The 20,571-nt window shown below is 39.1% G+C and overlaps 1 protein-coding gene across 3 annotated transcripts in view; it reads left to right on the top strand.

Moving 5' to 3' along the window:
* The window catches only part of AKAP6 (A-kinase anchoring protein 6), a 243,498-nt gene that overhangs the window by 95,619 nt on the left and 127,308 nt on the right, over positions 1-20,571 (top strand). For all 3 annotated transcript variants that reach the window (XM_081888749.1, XM_081888748.1, XM_081888747.1), the window contains exons 6-7: positions 4,580-4,676; positions 6,379-6,542. In XM_081888749.1, the coding sequence (XP_081744875.1) occupies positions 4,580-4,676; positions 6,379-6,542 (261 nt within the window). The remainder of the gene's footprint in view (positions 1-4,579; positions 4,677-6,378; positions 6,543-20,571) is intronic.

The raw sequence follows: 20,571 nt of genomic DNA, 5'->3' as shown, positions 1-20,571 counted from the left end.
CCGCCGGCCTTCCTGGACCTCTTCTGAAGTCCGGAGGGGGGGGGAAGGCTTTGCTCCCCACCGCCAGCATTTAAAAGAGGTCCCCGGAGATTTCCCTATGGGCTTTCGTCTTGCGAAGCAAGCCCATAGGGAAAATCGTCTAGCGAAGCGTCGCAAAAACCGAAAAACCCTTTCGTCTTGCGGGTTTTTCGTCTTGCGAGGCATTCGTCTTGCGGGGCACCACTGTACCTCAAATTTCAGCGGCGCCCTCTGCGATGCCAAAATCTCTCTCTCTCTCTCTCTCTGTCTGTCTCTCTCTCACACACACATTTCTCGCCTTCCGTTGGACATCTTAGTTGAAGCGCCCCTAAGGCTTGTCACCCAATGTGACCAAACCAGTAGTGTTTTCCTAAATCTGCCATTGAGGGAGGGCTGGAGATGTCAGGGCTGTACTCAAAATGGAGTGGGACTTTTTGAATTGGGGGATCTTGCATGACTGTCAATGCTATCTGATCCCATCTGACATTTGCACACAGAATATTTACACAGTAGACAACACATGTAGAGACTTGAGCAGCCTTTGCCAACAACTCCCATGGGGCTGCAGTAGCCTCCCATGACTGCTTTTTGGAGAAATCCCTGGAGGTAGGAGTGGGACCACTGAAGCACAGCTCCCCCAAACCCCTTGAGATGCTCCAGAAGGGTACTATGGTCAACAGTATCAACAGTATCAAAATCTACTGAGAGTTCAAGGAGAATAAGCAAGGTTTCCCCATATCTCTCTCAATAAATGTCATCAGCCATGGTGACCAAGGCAGTTTCAGTCTGAAGCTATACAGCAATGGATCCAAGACAGACTTACAAAGCATGCTTCCTTTCTTCCTAGTCTTCACTTTGCTGTTTTAGGAACATGACATGCACTGGGTGTAATTCAGAACACAAACAACCGCACATCTGTTAGTATTGCAGTATGCAAGCATACTGTCTGAAATATTTTCAAAATATTTTCGTAACCACATAAAGGTCTGGATTTTATTAAAACAATAACTACCACTATACCCAGTGTTAGAGACAGAGATACAGTCAGCTTCACCCAATGCTGTGTTAAGTATACCTTAGATTTTGCTGGCTGAGAAAAAAAGAAGAAAAGAACAATGTCCATTGGCTTAGAAACAGTAGGCAGTACAGTATTCAACTGCAAAATTGCACTAGCTCAGTGGGTTGTTCCCTGTCTCTTCCACATGTATGTTCCACCTCCAAATCTGCTCTGAAGGGTTGGGGGGACCCCTGGAACAGATTTAGGAGGTGCACAGGGTGATTGTTCTGTTGCGTTGTTCTGCCCGGACACTGAGGTCCAGCGCCGAGGGCCTTCTGGCGGTTCTCTCACCGCGAGAAGTGAAGTTACAGGGAACCAGGCAGAGGGCCTTCTCAGTGGTGGCGCCCTTCCTGTGGAACGCGCTCCCACCAGATCTCAAGGAAATAAACAACTACCTGACTTTTAGAAGACATCTGAAAGCAGCCCTCTTTAGGGAAGCTTTTAATATCTAAGGACTATTGTATTTTAATATTTTGTTGGAAGCCGCCCAGAGTGGCTGGGGAAACCCAGCCAGATGTGGGGGGGGGGTATAAATAAATTGTTGTTGTTGTTGCACAAGGAGAAATACTTGGGAGTGACAAAACGATCTGCTTAACACTTTGTTGAATACGACATAGGATCTCAGCATTAGCATGCAGGAACAAAGAGCATCATAAATACACTGCAGCAATATTTAAGAAAAGGCTACATATATTTTTATTTAGCTAGGAATTTGGATTATGAAGGAATTTTCCCTCGGCTTGAAAGCAAGATGAGTGCTGCAACCCCATAGTCACCTTTGACTGGGCTTAACTGTCCAGGGGTCCTTTACCTTACCTTTACCTTTACTGCTCCTAGATGCCCACCTGCTCAGACTCCTACCTGTAAAACTGTGCTGTTGATGCCAGATCTGCCTAGTCTGTCAGCGTTGAGTTATTTTCTCTGGGAAGCAGCAAGCTTTAACGCTGCAGAAGAAGAAAAAGGCGCACACCTGAATGGAGATAATGTAACGTGCCACTGACTACCATCTATTTTGCTCTTGTTTGCTACGATGCTTGCAGTTAGTGAGAAGAGTTTCCCCCTTAAGACCAATGTGTTATTGGTTAATCTGTTGCCAGATTTCGCTATTTGTGCTTTGCAGCAAATTAAGACGCCGAAGTCTAAATTCTGTGCAACTGTAAAATTGCAAATCAAGCCCCAGAGTTTTGGCCCATCTTTATTCATCATATTTTACTTCTTCAGTCAACATTATTACTGGTTAATAGGTGCACCTGTAAATCAAGCTGCATTGTATACTTGGTATGTTATGTTAAATGAATCTTTTCTAGGGCAGCAAGTCTATTTTTTCTAATGAAGAAGAATACCTCATCTTTTCCAATTTTCCTATCAAACGCATCCCCATCATCTTGAGGCAGCGCCACATCCAGCTGCATCGATGCTCCGCTTCAATTACATGAAATTATCCAACCTACTCTCGGGCCCTTTAGGTTTTCTTTTGCTATATGAGGCACCCGCATGGTACATCTCTTGTGAAGTGCATGATTACAAACTATTCAACACAAGCCTGTTTTAAGTAAACAGTAAATTAAATATTGTCTGAGCTCACTTTCATGAAAGGAACTTCCAGAAAAGGTTTCATGGAAAGTGAAGCTTTACGAAAAGGAGCTGCACAAAAAGTAATGTTGTTTTTCTTCTTCTTATCTTCTGGATGCTTGACCCAGTTTATATTTTTGGCTCCATCTCATTTTCATTCCGGTTTTGGCATTACTTGCCTAATAATATATATAAAAAAGTTATTTTGGGGGGCCATCTCAGTTTTTAAATGTGAACATCTTTTTAGAAAATCAAAATGTTTAAATTGGGTTCCTTAGTTCCCTAAAATATATAATATTTGTTTTTAAAAGATTTCTAGATGACAAGCTGAATGCCATAAAAAATAAATAAATAGCACAGCATGAAATTTGTGTTGGAGGCTTCGGGAGGGGCTTTCTATGATCATTCATTAGCGTTATCTAATGATACGAAGACAGAGAGAGGTCTTCCATCTTTAATTTCTTTATAGAATTTGACAGTGCATTTCTCACATGATACAGCAAATTGTAGCCGCCCAAATGCCAACTTCTGTGCTGCTTTTAAAGGCATGCGAGCCTTGTGTGCGGCCCACCCCATTCCACAATTGTGTTTTATCAGCCTACTCCTCACTGACATACCAGGGGACAAAAGCGAGCCGGCAGGTTTCACAAGACACCTATAGATTAAATTCAGTGTTGAATGCAAGCCTTGATGGAATCTCCATTCAGAAGCTCCAAAATGGAGCCAATCACGGCTGAAAGCAGACACAGATTCCTCTGATGTCATATGACGCCACATGGGCTGACCCAACCATCTGTGCCACCTCTCAGGGAAAGTTCTTCAGGGAAAGTTCTTCCAAGACAGCCCACTGCCCACAATAAAACACTGACTGAAATTTATATATACAATGAGACTAATGTGCATAGCATTACACTGCAAAATTATATTGCTAGGATTTGTCATTTGACCTTAGCTGTCAGCATATTTTACAATTTTTCTAGCCCCTTCCAAATCATTCCAAAAAGGGGCAATCTTTTAGCCATCCACTTCTCCTGGGCCCAGCTGTTTTGAATGTAGGAGCAAGGCAGCACACAGGACTTTCTGCCTTGACAGGTGGAGAGATTGTTCCTATCATTTCTAGTGAAGTTAGGAGTAAAGGAAGGGAAAGGGAGCAGTAAGGGGGTGGGTTTACTTGCCCCCAGGGCTGAGTGCTATAAGTGTGCAAGAATGAGTATGTTGTGCTCCGTGTATAAATGTAAGGTTCTTTCCAATAAACTTTGCAGGTCTTCCCTTGTAAAGACTGCTGTGTGACATATATCAAATACTCAGAGGTGCACAAGCTCACACAGAGTTCCTCAAGTTCCTTTGTTGTTCTTCCTATGTCTAGTTGTCAAAATGAAATTGATTACCACCAAAATAAATACAATAGTGGACTATCGTGAACCTGAACATCAGAACTAATTTGTTGCAATATTTTGTTTTACTGGATAAAAATGTACGCTGCATATATTTATAGAAATCATTCATTCTCCAATATTTGAATTTATTTGTTTGTTTGTTTGTTTATTTATTTAGAAAAAAAGAGCATTCATGAACTGATGGCTCCAGTTCAGTTTATTTTATAGGACACTGTTATTCCGCATATTGCCCACATGTTACATGTTTTCATAAAACTTAATGAATTTCTAGATTTGTCAGCTGTTTCAACACAGATGCACTTTGCTAATCTAATGGAAACATTTTGAGCTCCGTTCTGAAATATCAATAGCTTTCAGTATTGCAAATGTATGTGGCTGTTGGGTAAATGGCACTGCCGTTCTTGATAAAAATAGCAAGTAATTTAGTACGTATGTTTTATGTTAGAATGCATCTCTACCATTTCAGTCTCTCTCTCTCTCTCTCTCTCTCTATATATATATACACACACACACACATATATAATTTCCCTTGCAGAGTTTTAAGCTGAATGTAGACAGCCACTGTGCTTTGAAGGAAGCTGTTGTAGAAGAAGGACGCCAACTTCTTGATCTTATAGTATCTCACAAATCAGGTAAATCCTTCTGAATTATTGCAAGTCTTTATGTCTCCAGACTATTAAAGAATAAAGAAGCATTGCTGTAAATTACTGCATATATTCACTTCCTTATGTATTATTAATATTTACATTATCAGTTTGACCTTCAAGATTTATAAATGTTTCATATACTGCATACAATGCTGTGATACTTACAAAATGAAATACTGCCAGCAAATAGTCTGTTCATTTTATTTTGGTCTCAATGCTCAGCTGAGTTTCAATTGAAATTACATCACTGAAAACTTCACGCTGACATATTCTTTGATGTAGGTGCTATGGAAATAACATTAAGATGATAAATTAGGATTTCATATCTATACACATATATATATTTTACATAGTCAGCATGAGTAATCGCATTGCTAAATGCTCCTTTGCCATTTAAGCTAATTCTTACTGCAATTTTAAAGTATTTATTAGGAAAGATTTTAAGATTAGGAATATTATTTCCTTTAGTTATGCTTGTCCTTTTCAGTAAAAGCCTTAAGTCAGAATGAATAATAACTTTTGTCATGTTTTTGGAACTTTGCATGACTAGTTTAATAGGATGGTTTAATAGAATGCCTAGAAATTTGAGGCTTCATTTTGGTCTGGTTGGAAAAAGGTATCTCCCCCCAAGATGAAGTTGTCCTCTGGGTTTTAGTGTGATTATTATTTGAGTTTTTACATCTATTACTTCTCTACCTGCATACACTCTGATAGAACATGAAACAGACTTCTCTCAAAACATTCATGCTATGTTAAGCCAGTTGGCTGATTTGCATAATTTCCTGAATGTATCAGTCTCACAAAAACCAGCCTGATAGGTCATTGCATATCTGTTAAATATGGTGTGTGTTTTTTAGAGAGAGAGAGAGAGAGAGAGAGGGAGGGAGGGAGGGAGGGAGGGAGAAAAAAGAAGATGAGGGCAATAGCTAATATATGTCTGGAACAGCATTTTGTTCAGTGAACAGGGCTGAAGTATGAATTTGTTGCTTGTTTCTTCAACATTAAAGGTAAAGGTAAAGGTTAAGGACCCCTGATAGTTAAGTCCAGTCGCGAACGACTCTGGGGTTGTGGCGCTCAACTCGTTTTACAGGCCGGCGTTTGTCCACAGACAGTTTTTCCAGGTCATGTGGCCAGCATGACTAAGCCACTTCTGGCGAAACCAGAGCAGCGCACGGAAACGCCATTTACCTTCCCGCCAGAGCGGTACCTATTTATCTACTTGCACTTTGACGTGCTTTCAAACTGCTAGGTTGGCAGGAGCTGGGACCGAGCAACGGGAGCTCACCCAATTGCAGGGATTCAAACCGCCGACCTTCCGATTGGCAAGCCCAAGGCTCAGTGGTTTACACCACAGTGCCACCTGCGTCCCTTCTTCAACATATATTGCTTTATTTTTCTGTTTTCAGTCAGAACTTATAGCAGATCATGTTTTGCTGCGTGTGTCACATTTTGGTCCTATCCAGTTTCCACTATCGATAGGTTAGAATTCCAGATCAGATTTCTCAGTAAAGTGTGATGAAATAGTTAAGGTCAAGGGGATTTCTTCCCCCTCAACACCCCCTGTTCTTTTTGTTCCCCTGGGAAATTCTTTGCTGCCTTTAGTATAAATAATGTTATTAAAGGATGAAGTCGAATGCATGACTTAATTTGTTTCTCTCTCATTCTATTTATTTTTTTCTGCGAGAAGGACTGAAGGACATGCTGCAGATGATTGCAAGTCAGTGGAAGGAACTACAGAGGCAAATCAAACGACAACACAGCTGGATTCTGAGGGCTCTGGGTATCATCAAAGCAGAGATACTTGCTACTGATGTGTCAGCAGAGGATGAGGAAGGGACTGAGAGCCCCAAGGTAAAGTGGCTTGAAGTTTGTCTTATTTCCTCTTATTTCCTCCTCCTTTTGAACTAGGCACCACTGAAGTTTTCTTTCCACCCTAAGGCTTTTCATTTCTACTGGGTAAATTTTTCTATAAACAAAATAAAATGTCTTACTCTGAAACAATACCAGAAAGGAAAAAGACAGAAAGAATCCCCAGACTGAAACTTTTTAAAAATTCCAGAAAGAATTGTTTTGCTCTGCACACGGAAGTCTGCAAGGGGGACAGGAAAAAGGATGTAAAATATTTAGTAAACAAAACATAAACTATCTTTAACATGAATAATCAGAATGGTTTTAAATTGTTTTGTTGCAACTATAAATCACTATAATCAGTGCAATCACTCAGCTCTGACATCCATTAGCCGCTTGGTTACAGCAAATTAACAAAGAAGAGAGAAAGTGATTCATTATCTCATTCCTGTTAATGACTATCAGATGCATTGCCTAATTAGGGGATGGCCATTGTAGTGGGGAGAAGGTCATATGCTTTGCCACAAATCTTTTTTGCTTGGAGTTAAAGCCTTCCATAATGGTGCATGTGTTGAATACGTCAAGCACTTTGCAAATAAAGTATTGATATCCATATCTATTTGCTGAGGACTTTATTTGGAGCAATGAAAGCTGCTTCTCCCTTAGCAGTGTGCTAATGAAGGAAAGAAGAGCCTTGCTGCAAAGTGAATAATGTTGCTGTGGAGAGAAAACACACACACACACACACACACACACACACAATATACACTTCAGGTTAACCATCCAAAATGGTGAAACTATTTCTGCAAAAGTGGCTGGATGGGGACTATTTTTGTTTTCTTTTATAAAATAAAATACCATGCAAAATTTTGTAATTCATGAACAGTAGTGTCAATAGTTGATCATGACTGTCACTAGAGTTGCAAGTATGATGTCAACAGTAAGGTTACCAGATTTTTTTTTTCAATGAATCCAGGGACGCTTTTCAACTTCAATGGACTTTGTATGGGGACTGTAAATCCAGGGACTGTCCCCGGGAAACGGGGACATCTGGTAACCTTAGTCTATAGGCATCTTGTTTCCATCAGAGGCATGTTACAGTGCCCACCAAGAACCCTGCTCTCTTATAAGACAGATTGCATGCCAAACCATCTCTCTGTTGCTTTGATACGCTCTGATGCAGGGCCCAGCTCCTCAATACCTAGATGTCATAGAATGCACCCTCTCCCTTTCCTTCTGATTGGACAGACTCCACCAACAGGTGCTTAGATTGGTAGGAAGAGAAGAAGAAGATAAAACAAGCACAGCTGTCCAGCCCATATGTCCAGACGACAAAGAAAACGTAACAAACTCATATTTCAGACAGACCACATATTTAAAAATATTTGATGTACCTTCACCCAACCGTTGGAGGATGGGGACTCCCAAATTTAAACAGCTACTGCGACACACCTCAACTCAGCAACATGACATACCAAATGTCTGGAAATAAGGGAACTCAATGGAGCACATTAGAGAACTCGGAAATAGATGGTAATATATAAAAGTAACACCTTAAAAAAATCCACTTTTTACGTCGGCTTACAAATCTATTCACACAACTTTCAAGATCTGAACAAATGGGCAAAGGTTCTGGTCCAAGGCCTCTGTCTCATTATTTTCAGAATAATTTTCAGAATTTATTTTCAGAAATAAATATAGAGCCTTTAATATAGATATGTGGATAGAAAAGCAATGGTATTATTTGAAAGATATTTACAAAGATGGACGACTACTTACCATTAATGAGATGCAAATTCAGTTGGGGAATGTTTGAATATCATGGCTATTAGGCTACCAATTAAGGTCCTTTAAAACAAATTCTGGGGTTAAAAACAAAGCCACAATACAATTAAGAACATATAAAAAAAAATAGTGGAAGAAAATATAATAACAAAAGGACTAATATCAACTTCGTATAAATCGACTATAGGTGTACAATTTTGTCCTCAGCAAAATTTGAAAAGGTTGTGGGATCTGAATTGGGATTTAGAAAATGAAAAAGAGACATGGTAAGGTAAGGTAAAGGTAAAGGACCCCTGGACGGTTAAGTCCAGTCAAAGGCAACTATGGGGTTGCAGCGCTCATCTCGCTTTTCAGGCCGAGGGAGCTGGCGTTTGTCCACAGACAGCTTTCTGGGTCATGTGGCCAGCATGACTAAACTGCTACTGGCACACGGAGGACAGTGATGGAAGCCAGAGCGCACAGAAGCGCCGTTTATCTTCCCGCTGTAGCAATACCTTTTTATCTACTTGCACTGGTGTGCTTTCGAACTGCGAGGTTGGCAGAAGCTGGGACAGAGCAATGGGAGCTCACCTCATCACGCAGATTCGAACTGTTGAGGCATGGAGCAGATTGTGGACAAAAACTACAGTCCTTATAGGTAGCAAATTCATATTGGGAGGTAAAGTTAAAGGTAAATGACCCCTGGACAACAACCAGAGAAAGAGCCATTAAAATTGCATGGCAGGTACTTAACCCCTAGACACCTAGCGTATAGAAAACCAAACAGTTCTTCCATGTGTTGCAGAGGATGTTCCACTATAAGGACATATCAGCACATGTTGTGGAGGTGTCCAAAGAGAGAAACGTTACGGGGAAATGTATTTACAGAAATACTTTTGATTACAAGGCAGACAGTCCCCGTAACCCCAGGACTGGCTCTACTTAACATGTATAGTCACAATATGTTGCAAATTAGAAACAAAGAACTCATAACCATCTATTAACCACTACAAGAACAATTATTACTAGGACATGGAAATCATTACAATTACTAACTATGGAGGAATGGTAGAATGCAACTGGGCAAACAACATTATGGGGAAAACGGAAACAAAAATTAAAAGTAGTAAGAGGACAAAAGAAACACAACTATTTTAATGCAGTCTGGTGTGACTTTATTGGTTATACAAATAATGAGGCATATGGCAGAACACTACTCTTAGTTTACAGCACTGCGTTCCTATAAATTCCTATAACTTCTATGGTCACCAATCTAAGCAACCTGTAATAACTGTAATAATTTTAGTATATATACTTCAACTCAACTTTGCTATTCAGAAACGTTTATCTGAGTGCTTATTTTTTATTTTATGTAATTGTGCATGTCATATGCTCTAATGTACACAAAGCAACCTCTCATGTAAAGATGAAAATGAATAAAAAGTATATTCCAAAAATAAGCAAACAAAGCTCTCGATACACAAATGAAGGAAAGTCAGGCCCTTGCAGTGGGAAAATCCCATGCCAGGTTTATAGGTCTGGCCAACAGTAGACCACTGCCTTGTAGTAGACCACTGACTGGTCATGCCCTGCCCACAAGTTGGTCCTTGTCAAGCTGTCACTTCCCTTAACTGAATGGGGATTTCTTGTTTCATGAATGCCTGATATAAACCTGTTAGGCACAGTATCCTTAGCTACTATAGAAGATAAATCATGCAGTGTTCTCTGGGGAAATGCATGCAGCTATGTGTATGAGTTAGTAGCTGTCTACAGACCCACCAAGTGTCTCCATTTTCCAGGGATGTCCCTGATTTAGAGAAGCTGTCCTAGTTCCTGATTTGATCCCAGAATGTTCCGCTTTTCCTTAGGATGGTCCTATTTTCATAGGAGAAATGTTGGAGGGTATGGGGTTATTCAACTCCTGAGCCATCTGAAGGCAATCCTGTATAGGGGAGTTTTTTTTTAAAAAATGTTCAATGTTTTATTATGTTTTTTATATATGTTGGAAGCTGCCCAGAGTGCTGGGGCAACCTAGTAAGATGTGTGGGGTATAAATAGTAAAATTATTATTATGGAATGGAACATCCCTATTTTCATTGGAGAAATGTTGTAGGGTATGTGTCTGGTGTAAGGTGGCATTTATATGCCAATTGCTTAGTCGCTGTAGTGTCCAGAAAGCAAACCTGCTGTGGATTCAGATGAATAGTGGGGGAGAAGTCGCTGAATCGCAGCGGAATGTGACAAGCATTTTCTTCCTTGCTCAGATCAGGTAAATGTCATCAATACATCTCAGGAAGTTCCAGAAAGATAGTAGATTCCATTTGACTAGACATTTAAAACACTTGTTTCCAGAGTTAGCATATTCTACCTCTATGCAGATTGCAATTTGTATGGCAAAGAAGTCGTTTCTTCAGCTCTTCTTGATTACTGTACAGAGTGACATGTATTATCCTTTATGGAGGGCATTCAACTTCTCACGTTCAGAGATGGGGGACCTTTTGCAACCCAAGGGCTGTGCTCCCTTCTGGGCAACATTCCAGGGACTACTTGCCAGTGGTAAGATGGAACCAGAGCCAAAAAGTGGGCAAAGCAATGAAATGTATATTTTACTTTTGTACACATAGCGGTATCTTCCACCGAAGCAGGCAAAAGACATAATCAGAATTCAAGGACATGTTCCAGCTAGGCAAAAACACTCAAGGAAGTTGTGAAGCAGGACTGCTGGGGAGTGCTGCCTAAGGACAGGTGTTGTGACTGGGGAGTGGGTGTGGTTTGTGGAGAGTCCCAAGGGTCAAATAGGACCTCATTTGGCCCTTAGGCCTGAGCTATCCCACCCCCTGTTCTAACTGCAAATGTTTCACAACAATCTTGGTTGTATAAAGCTCTATTGAGAGAAAGATGACAACTTACATTGGTGGCTTAAATTTTATTTTATTTTTAATTTATTATTATTCTTATTTGCTGTTTACACTGAATTTGAGTGCAGCCTTAGCTTTCTTTTTTCAAATTCACATTTTTATGCAAGCCTAACAATTTAGCAATTGCCACACTCAGTTCTTTTGTTGCTGGTTGTAGTAGTGAGGAAAGCCTAAGAGCAGAGCAAGTTGTATGTACAAATCTGTAAGAGTGAGGCAAGCCAGAATACGATAAGCTTAATGCATGTTAATTATCCTTTAAACAGTTCACCCTCAGTGTCCTCTTTCCATATGAATGCTACTACTATGTTAACTAGGCTCTAAAATATAACATAGACTCAAAGTCTGGGCAATGTTGAATCATAAATGATGAGGGGGAAAGCAGATGCCAAATCAATTGAACTAGTCAATTTCAAAACACTTAGTTCTAGAAAGTAAAATTCACACACTATTACAGGAAGCAGGAAAAGAAAATCTTTTTTTTTCTTTTCTATTTTAGAGGTGAAGCTTCCACATGTCTGGGATGGTATGGTTGAAAAACCTTCAGTTTCTCAGGAACCTAAACAGTTTACAGGTCATCTTCTGTAAGGAGAGGGAAAGTTGTTAGTTGGGTTGGGATTAAAACTTCACACAGGGCAGAGTGAAGCCTGGCGGCAGGTCCTAAAATGTTGGAAACAAAACGGGAAAAGGCAATGATTCAATACTAAGAACGACTGACAAAGAGGAACCTGGAGGAAGAATGAACAGTTTGAGTTAAGGATTAGGAAGGCAAGCATTAATGTATTTCTTTAAAATATTTGCACATCGACCTGTATGCAAATATACCCCACAAACTTTCACAACAAGAAATTAAAATAAAGCACAATTGCATAATGTAAATGCTATCCCATGAGAAACACAATTAAAACAAAAGCACTTTCCAAATTCACCACATCCTAAAAACCAAATCAGAGAGCAGAAAGGAGGTGTTAAAAATATAGCTTCTTTGTCCACCAGATATATGAATTAATTTCATTTAAAATTCCCACAGAATGGTGTTACATGCTGACAGGGTCTCACTCCTGTAAGCAACTATGCTGCAGCATTCTGCAATAGCTGAAGTTTCCAGGAGCATGTGCAAGGGAAATCCCATATAGAGGGCATTGCAGTAGTCCAATCTTGCTGTTGCGTTTTTTGTCATGACCACAGCAGGGCAGGAGAATTAAGCCTTCCCTCCCTACATGCCATGGTTCTGCTGAAAATTAGGCTCTCCTGCAACTGCTGTTAGTATTTATTTAAGACACAACAGGACATTATTTGTTTAGAGTTACATGTAGATCATCCCTTGGAGAAGGGACTCTGAAGAAACAGAGACACCTTTCAGATATCATCGCACTGCAAATCCCATCAGCCCTACCAAACATAGCCAATGATCAGGGATGATGGGAATTGTAGCCCAACAACTTTTGGAGAGCCACATATTCCCCAGCCCTGGTCTAGACCATGTTAGCAGGATTCAGCCAGTTGTGACTTCTGCATAGTCACACATAACGACCTAACAACCCCAAGGAAACAATGAGAGCCTACTAGCAGGGCTGTGAGCTAAATTGTCTGTATTGGTCTAGGGCTGCCATACATTACCAGAATTTCAAAGGTGGAATTGACACCCGGGGGGTTTCCAAAAGGTGGTGCCTTAGCCTGGATCCTAGACAAGTCAATCGAAAAATTGCATTTTCAGGGCTTTTTTGGGGGGGAGGGAGCTCAAATGCTTTGGGATTGCCTTGGTTTTTCCTTTTTGAAATGGCAGCTCTAATTGATCTGAATTAAGTAGCTAGTCTTTTCATTGTAGAATTTTACTCTGCTAGTTATCTGGGAAGGTATGAAACTTAGGCAAAAGGGTGGTTCCATATGTAATTCCCTTCCCTTACTTAATTTAGGAATTCCATAGGTAATCTCCCTAATTTAATGCAATTCTTCTTTATTTCAGTTTATCATCATACTGTACCTGAGTCATGACCTTTAAATTGATAATGCCCACAGAAGTGTTTCAAAAATATTAATTCCCTCCCTTTTTGGGCGGTTGAGAAAGTGATCAAAATAAAAAAGACAATAAAAAAATAAGACTGACTTCAGAAACTGTATAAAACCTGTGAAGCATAATAGAAAATCTAAGGAATATATCTAGGGGGTATTTTTCTTTTCCTTTTTTTACCTTGTTGAGAGACAGCAGAAGAGAGCTGATTTTACAAACCTCCAAAGAAACCAGAAATAGGAAGGATTTCAAAGTCTCTAGGAAACTTTCCCCCTAGGACTTTTTTAAAGTGTTTTCCACACTACCATGGGGGACTTTTTTATAAGCATACAGGGAGGGCGGAAAACGGCAGTTTTAGAACTATATCGTAAGCATTCACATTCAGGAACTCAGACTTTGCATATGCTATTATGCCTTTTATTATGTGACAGGTGTTTTTGCTTTTTCACAACTAGAAATACAGTTTAGGAAGTACTCAGTGTGGAAAATAGGAATTCTTCCACCTATGTTTAATAGTTAAGCAATAGCAATTCATCCTTGTCCTTGACCTTTAAATATGAATGTAGACATTGGGCTGGGGTGTTAGTTTATGGCTACAAAAGTAGTATCAAGGTTTACTGAAACTGTTCCTTGAATAAATCCCAGTTACTAACACACACACACACACACACACACAGAGAGAGAGAGAGAGAGAGAGAGAGAATAATGTTTAGTTCTCTTTGAAATTAAGCATGTTATTTATTATATTTTATTTTTTATTTATTAAATTAGTATACCACCCTTCATCCTCAGATCTCAGGGCGGTTCACAACATAAAAATACAAGATAAACAATCCAAAATACATAATAAAAACAAAACAATAACTCCACTTCCCCCATATTTACATTATTATGGTCCAGTCACTGTCTTTCAGCCTAAATTACCGTACTTCACAGGGTTCTTGTGGTGATAAAATTAGGGAAACAGGAAAACCATGTCTACTGCCTTGAGCTCCTTGAAGGAAAGGTAGGATATAAATGTAAAAAATAATAATAACTAAAGCAGGATCAGGGAAACCATGGTGCTGGACCCCAGTGCCCTTGGGTCCCAGCCAGGATGGGCAACAATAAGGAATGGTGGAAGCTGTCGTCCAGCAACATCTGGAGGGCCAGATGTATTCAGGCAATAGCTATGATTAATTTTATTCTAGGTGTTTAATTTTGTTCCAAGGCAAAAGCTACTGAAAATCTCACATAAGAAAATTGGGGGCAAAGCTCCCATTGACACACCAATGAACTCTCATTCACATACTAAATTTTATGATGAGGTGGGTTTGCACAGTCAAAAATCCACATGGGTTTGTCGCTAAATAAAATAAAATAGAAGGGTCTATATACTATGAGAGGTGAAAAACATAATTTGCACCATATAAAGAATTTCCTAATATGTTTACTTGGGAAGTCTAATTCACAGTACAGTAAAAGTAGGTCCAAAATACTAATCCCTATTCCTGACACAGAAAAGCAAAACTTGATTGGTAAAACTGAGGAGGCAGTTGTGAAATGGCTGAGCAAGCCGAAAGGAAAAGAAAGGTTGAATGGTAGCTACAAATTGTAAGTCTATGGTTAGAAATTCTAATGCATCTTGATGGTTCGAGCCATCCTGCTTTTCCTGTAATGTTTAAGATTAGTATTATGATACTGAAAAAGTACAAGTGAATTGATTTGGGTCTTCAGATCAATACAGAGAAATGTCATATACGTGAGCAGATACGTTGCTTTTTCTTAGTTCATTTAAAGGGCTTTTCAGCTCTAGGTTTCTAATCTCTAAAGATTCATATTTTGAATCTGCTGTTGAAAGGGAGTTATTGCAGCAGTGGTTTCTAACTAAAGCTGCAATCCTGTACACACTTGGCCTGGGAGCAAGCGCCAGTGAACTCAAATGGGATTACTTATGAGTAGACACATATAGGATTGCACCGTTGATTGTACCATTAAAGAAACAGATATAGCATTTCTCATAATAATCTTTCATCATACAGTAAAAGGGAACAGTGGCTTAAAATGCATTGTTATATTTAATATAGCCATCATGGTTTACCAAGAGGTAAAAGGTAAAAAGTAGGTAAAGGACCCTGGATAAATAGCAATACCTATTTATTTACTTGCACTGGTGTGCTTTCAAACTGCTAGGTTGGCAGGAGCTGGGACAGAACAACGGGAGCTCACCCTTTTACCAAGAACAAAAGCTAGGAATGATGGAATTGTAAAAGTTTTCAAACTGCAATTCAGTTATAGCAGTGTGTGTGTGTGTGTGTGTGAGAGAGAGAGAGAGAGAGAGAGAGAGCGCGCAAAGAAAGAGCACAATTTTATATGACCTGTTTGTTGAGCAGCCATTCTGATTTATTTGCAGGGAAACTAGTTCTTTTAATAGGGACACGGGTGGCACTGTGGGTTAAACCACAGAGCCTAGGACTTGCTGATCAGAATGTCGGCGGTTTGAATCCCTGCGACGGAGTGAGCTCCATTGCTCGGTCCCTGCTCCTGCCCACCTAGCAGTTTGAAAGCACGTCAAAGTGCAAGTAGATAAATAGGTACCACTCCGGCGGGAAGGTAAACGGTGTTTCCATGCGCTGCTCTGGTTTGCCAGAAGCGGCTTAGTCATGCTGGCCACATGACCTGGAAGCTGTACGCCGGCTCCCTCGGCCAATAAAGTAAGATGAGTGCCGCAACCCCAGAGTCGGCCACGACTGGACCTAATGGTCAGGGGTCCCTTTACCTTTACTAGTTCCTTTAATACAGATTCATTCTGATTTGTTTGCAGGGCAGATTAGATGACATTGCTGTCAGTGCATTTCCCCATCATCGCAAAAAGACCAATCTTTGGGGAAAGTGGACAAGGGTTGAACCCACAACCTTGAGATTAAGAGTCTCATGCTCTACTGACTGAGCTGGGTGCCTGATGCTTGCTTTTATACCTTTTTCAAAACAGGATCTATGCTGTCTATTGTTCAGGGTTTCAGATAAGCTGGAAAACAGTTTAATTATATGGGAGCTTCTAAAAAGTGGGGAGTGTGAATATTTTTGAAGTTCTTCACAGCATATACAAATTGAGAGCAATTCACTCACTGCATGGCTGAGGTACAGATAAATTTATAAAATCAACACCCAGCTTAGAGAATTACCTGGGGTTTTTTGTTTTTCAGAGAACCCTTGTGAGGTGGAGTGTAATTTTGCTGCTTGTCAGTGTCACAGTATAGAAAGTGATCTATGTCACTGTCAGTCAGCCTGTACACAAATTAAGCACCGCATCAACTCTTGACTGATTGCTGTCTAGTGTCAGCAAACTTTGTCCCACTCCCAACTCCACCCCTTATGTCAGGGGAATATGTGTTGCCATGGTAACTGCAATAGATAATTAGATAAAACCAGTATCAATATTTATGTACTTAATTAAAATATCAAATGAGGATTTCAGGGCGGTATACCAGAAAACAATAGCAATAGTGAAAGTTATTATTATTTTTGTTCCACAGTTCAGTCTGTTAAGTTCAATGACCAGAAAGTTCTGGAAACCAGTTAGATCCTTTGGGAGGAAGGGTGGGGTATAAATTTGATAAATAAATAGAACATGTCACTGATTTGGTGAGCCCATGGACTCAACTACATTGACAAAGAAAAAGCGGGGTTTTTTGTATGTGTTGTATATGCATTATAACACTGTGTCACCAGAAGGTGCTGTGGAGTTCTGTTTTTGCCAACCCGATTTCTCAGGTCTGGGCCGAATCATTTCAAATTGTAGGTGTGGGTTCACATGACTGAATATTCATTTAAAGCTACTTTTCCCCCCAGTTATCTAGTGGATGTGAAAGGGTCCCCCACCCCATTATTGTATGAAAGATCATTTAAGTGATGTAGGCTCCCACCTGCAGTCTGAAGTGACACAACCCCAACAACAGTGATAAGTAGATAGGCGTTAAATATTAGGTTCCCAAACTAACAGCATGATCTTCTGCGTGTCTACTCAGAAGTCATTCCCATTGAGCACAATAGGGCTTACTCCATGGTAAATAGGTATGGGATTACCACCTTAAAGGCCAAGTGAAGTTTGTAAATATGTCTGAACATTCCTTTCTGGGGCTCTTTTTCTCATCAGCTTGAATTTGTGTAATAGGTGGAATGAATGCTTTGAAGTCTTTTGTACTCCCTCTCTTATTTTAAAACAGATTTATTTATTTTAAAACAGATCTATTTTCTCCCACAAATAAACTGGAGAGACAATTTTATCCATAGAAATTTACTTCTCTAATGGCTAGCTTCACCCTGGTCACAAATTTATGTGTCTCAATGGGCATTTTTAATCCATTTGTTCATTGTTGTGTTGTGGTTTTTCATGGCTGAGCCAATAACAAAGGGAAATGTTTTGTTCTGAGTAGGCACTGGGTGTACTTTTTTTTTTAAATGGTTCAGGAAATATCTCTTGAATCAATTCTGTTCCACACCAGTCACTGTGTCTTTATTCAATTAAAAAAAAGCATTGAAAAATATTAGCCTTAAAAACTCTTTACATGCATATTTATACAGCAGCCATCACGATTTTTGTTTAAAAAATTAGCTTTCTCTTACAAGCATACAGTGTCTGTCATATTATTGAAATAGTATGCTACTTCTGGAAATGAAAAACATTTCTTCATTCCATTGACTATGGTTCACTATTCACTGCTCTGTTGTCTCCTCCCCCCTACGAAAAGCATTTTATACTTTTATTGTATTTGTGTGTTAAATTAAGTGTTCATATCTGCAGAATAAACTAACACCTTATAAATATTACTGTGCTTAATTAGTAGTTCAGTATTTGAATTTTTGCTGTTATGGTTGATGTTGAAGAATTACTATCTATGTAATACAGAACAAAAGGAACGTTGATATGAACAAAGATACTGTTAGATAAAGGCAAATTTTAGGTTCTGCATGTTAGCATTCTCTTTAAACTATTTTAATTACTTTCATACTCTGCTGGGTTGTGTAGCATATTTTCTTTCTTTCTTTCTTTTCCAGTACTTGCCTGTTTTAGTCTTTCAGCACAACATCTTATAGCAACCTTTTTATCTGTAGAATCTTTTAGTTCTGCTCCCAGCAGAATACATAAAACACAACTATTCTCCACCAGGGTGGGCACAAAGGGAAAAACAGGTAAAACAATGTTTGAAGACAAAATCTATTTGGACATCCTGAATTTTATATCTGGCAGACTTCAAAATGTTTTTGTGCTGTGGTAGAATTGACAAGTAGACTTTGTGGTGAAAGATTTTTAATGCTCGAAACGGGAAGGATCCAGGTCTCCATTAATGACAGTCCCTTTTCAATATCAGGAATATAATGAGAAGGTACTCTTTCCATGACTTATTTAGCATCCATTTGGCCTCATCTTAAGCTCCAACCATATACAGTGGTACCTCGCTTTTCGAATGTTTCCGTTGACGAACGTTTCGGTTTTCGAACGCCATAAACCCGGAAGTAAATGCTTCCGTATTGAGATTTCCGTATTGAGTTTTTGGTTTTTGAACGTTTCGGAACTTGAATGGTCTTCTGGAATGTATTGCATTCGAAAACCAAGGTACGACTGTACCTCGCCAGCTCATTCTTTCACCGTAGGCATGAGACATATCTTGGAAGACTCTGGACTCTAAGCACACACGCACAAACACATGCCTTTCCATATGCAAGGAATATGGAAAGAATGTCAAGGCAAATAGACAGTGCATGACTTAATAAAATAACTGTCCAGCTTAGCACAGACATACCTACTAGAGATTTCAGCTGTTAACAGAATGTTCTAAAAGAGGTTCTAAAAAGTGTTTACCAAGCCACCTGGGCCTATTTAAGTCTTCCCTTCTACTCACAACCACCTATTTTACATCATTTCACTGATACACATGTTTCCTTTCCAGTGCATAAGAGCACTTATCACTTGACACTGACCACCCCACACGTTTAGTCTTTCCTTGTCTAAATGTAAGATCCAGATTTAGCAGAGCCAGGTATGTCTTTCTTCCTGCCACAGCTTCAATTTCTCCTTCAGTTCAGCCTCTAGATCTCATCTAACTTGAAACTACCATTGTTTCAAACTTAAAAATATCACCACATTGGCAAAAAAAAAAAAAAGACAGGGCAGCAAAATTTCCAAAATAAGATATCAAATGTGTTCACTTTCTCATTCAACGAATTCAGCGAGTAAGATGAATTGCTTAGTAATTTAAAATGGAAATACACATGCAGAAATTGTTTTCCTATTTATGGGCTGTTTTTTGTACTTCTAGGTTTCCTGCTGCTTCATTTTGCAAAATCAAGTTTAACTATTAATTCACATTTTAAAATATAAATGCTTTAAAAAATAAAATACTCCCCTGCTGCAACTTAGGATGCTTTTAAATTGAATGGATGATATTTTAATGCCCAGGATTTAGGGATGTAATAGACTTTGGCCTTAGTTTTGACCTTACTGCAAGGTTTTCAACATGGCACACCTGCAATGTATTCAGTGAATTTCTTCTTGATTTACTTTGGCATAAGTGCTTTGGAATAGAGAATAATCCTTAATTAAAATAAATTTAAATCACAGTATGAAAATGCTGATTTTTTTTTGGAAAGCATCAAGTACTGTTGCTGTTGTTAGTTTGTTTTTAATTCTTGAAAAGCATATTAAAATTAACTTTTTTCCCCATTTGCCTAATGTGTATATAACTAAACTTCCTTCCTACTGTGAGACAGTTTCATTTATTGCTATTTGCAAACAGCTTAAAAAAGATGCATAGTGGATTGGTCTTGAAACTCCTTGAACAGTTTCTTTTGAAATAACACTACATACGTTAAGCTCAATTACACATCCAAACAGCCACAGCACACTTTTGGTAATTTATTCATTGATTTAACATAGTACCCAGAAGAGTCATGCCTGCTGTCAATTTTGTAATATATTATGTTTTAAATATACTCATGCTCAGCCATGCACGCCATTAAGGTGTGCATAAACCTGTGTTTTTCTCTCTTGACAGCTATAAATGTTTGTTATTATTACACAAAACATATGTTCATGTTGTTTTTGTCTAAATTATTCTATCTGGGGCTATAAAGTTTTAATGTTATTAGTTGCCCTTAGAATTTTAATGTTTCACTGCTGTAACCTTCTTAGGGTTTCTGCGCAATTAAATAGGAACTATTTCAGTACAGCCTGAAAGAATAATATATTTTATACAAATAATAAAAAAAACCTTACTTTTTGTTTTGCTTTGTTGGTATAGTACTGAGTTTACTCAATGACATACTGAATAAAGAAGCCTTTCAAATACCATTTTCCAATGGG

The sequence above is a fragment of the Podarcis melisellensis genome (assembly GCF_964234715.1).
Source record: "Podarcis melisellensis genome assembly, chromosome: 1".
In the NCBI taxonomy this organism is placed as follows: Eukaryota; Metazoa; Chordata; class Lepidosauria; order Squamata; family Lacertidae; genus Podarcis; species Podarcis melisellensis.
The sequence above is the reverse complement of the archived record's forward strand: the minus strand, read 5'-3'. Positions and strand labels throughout refer to the sequence as shown.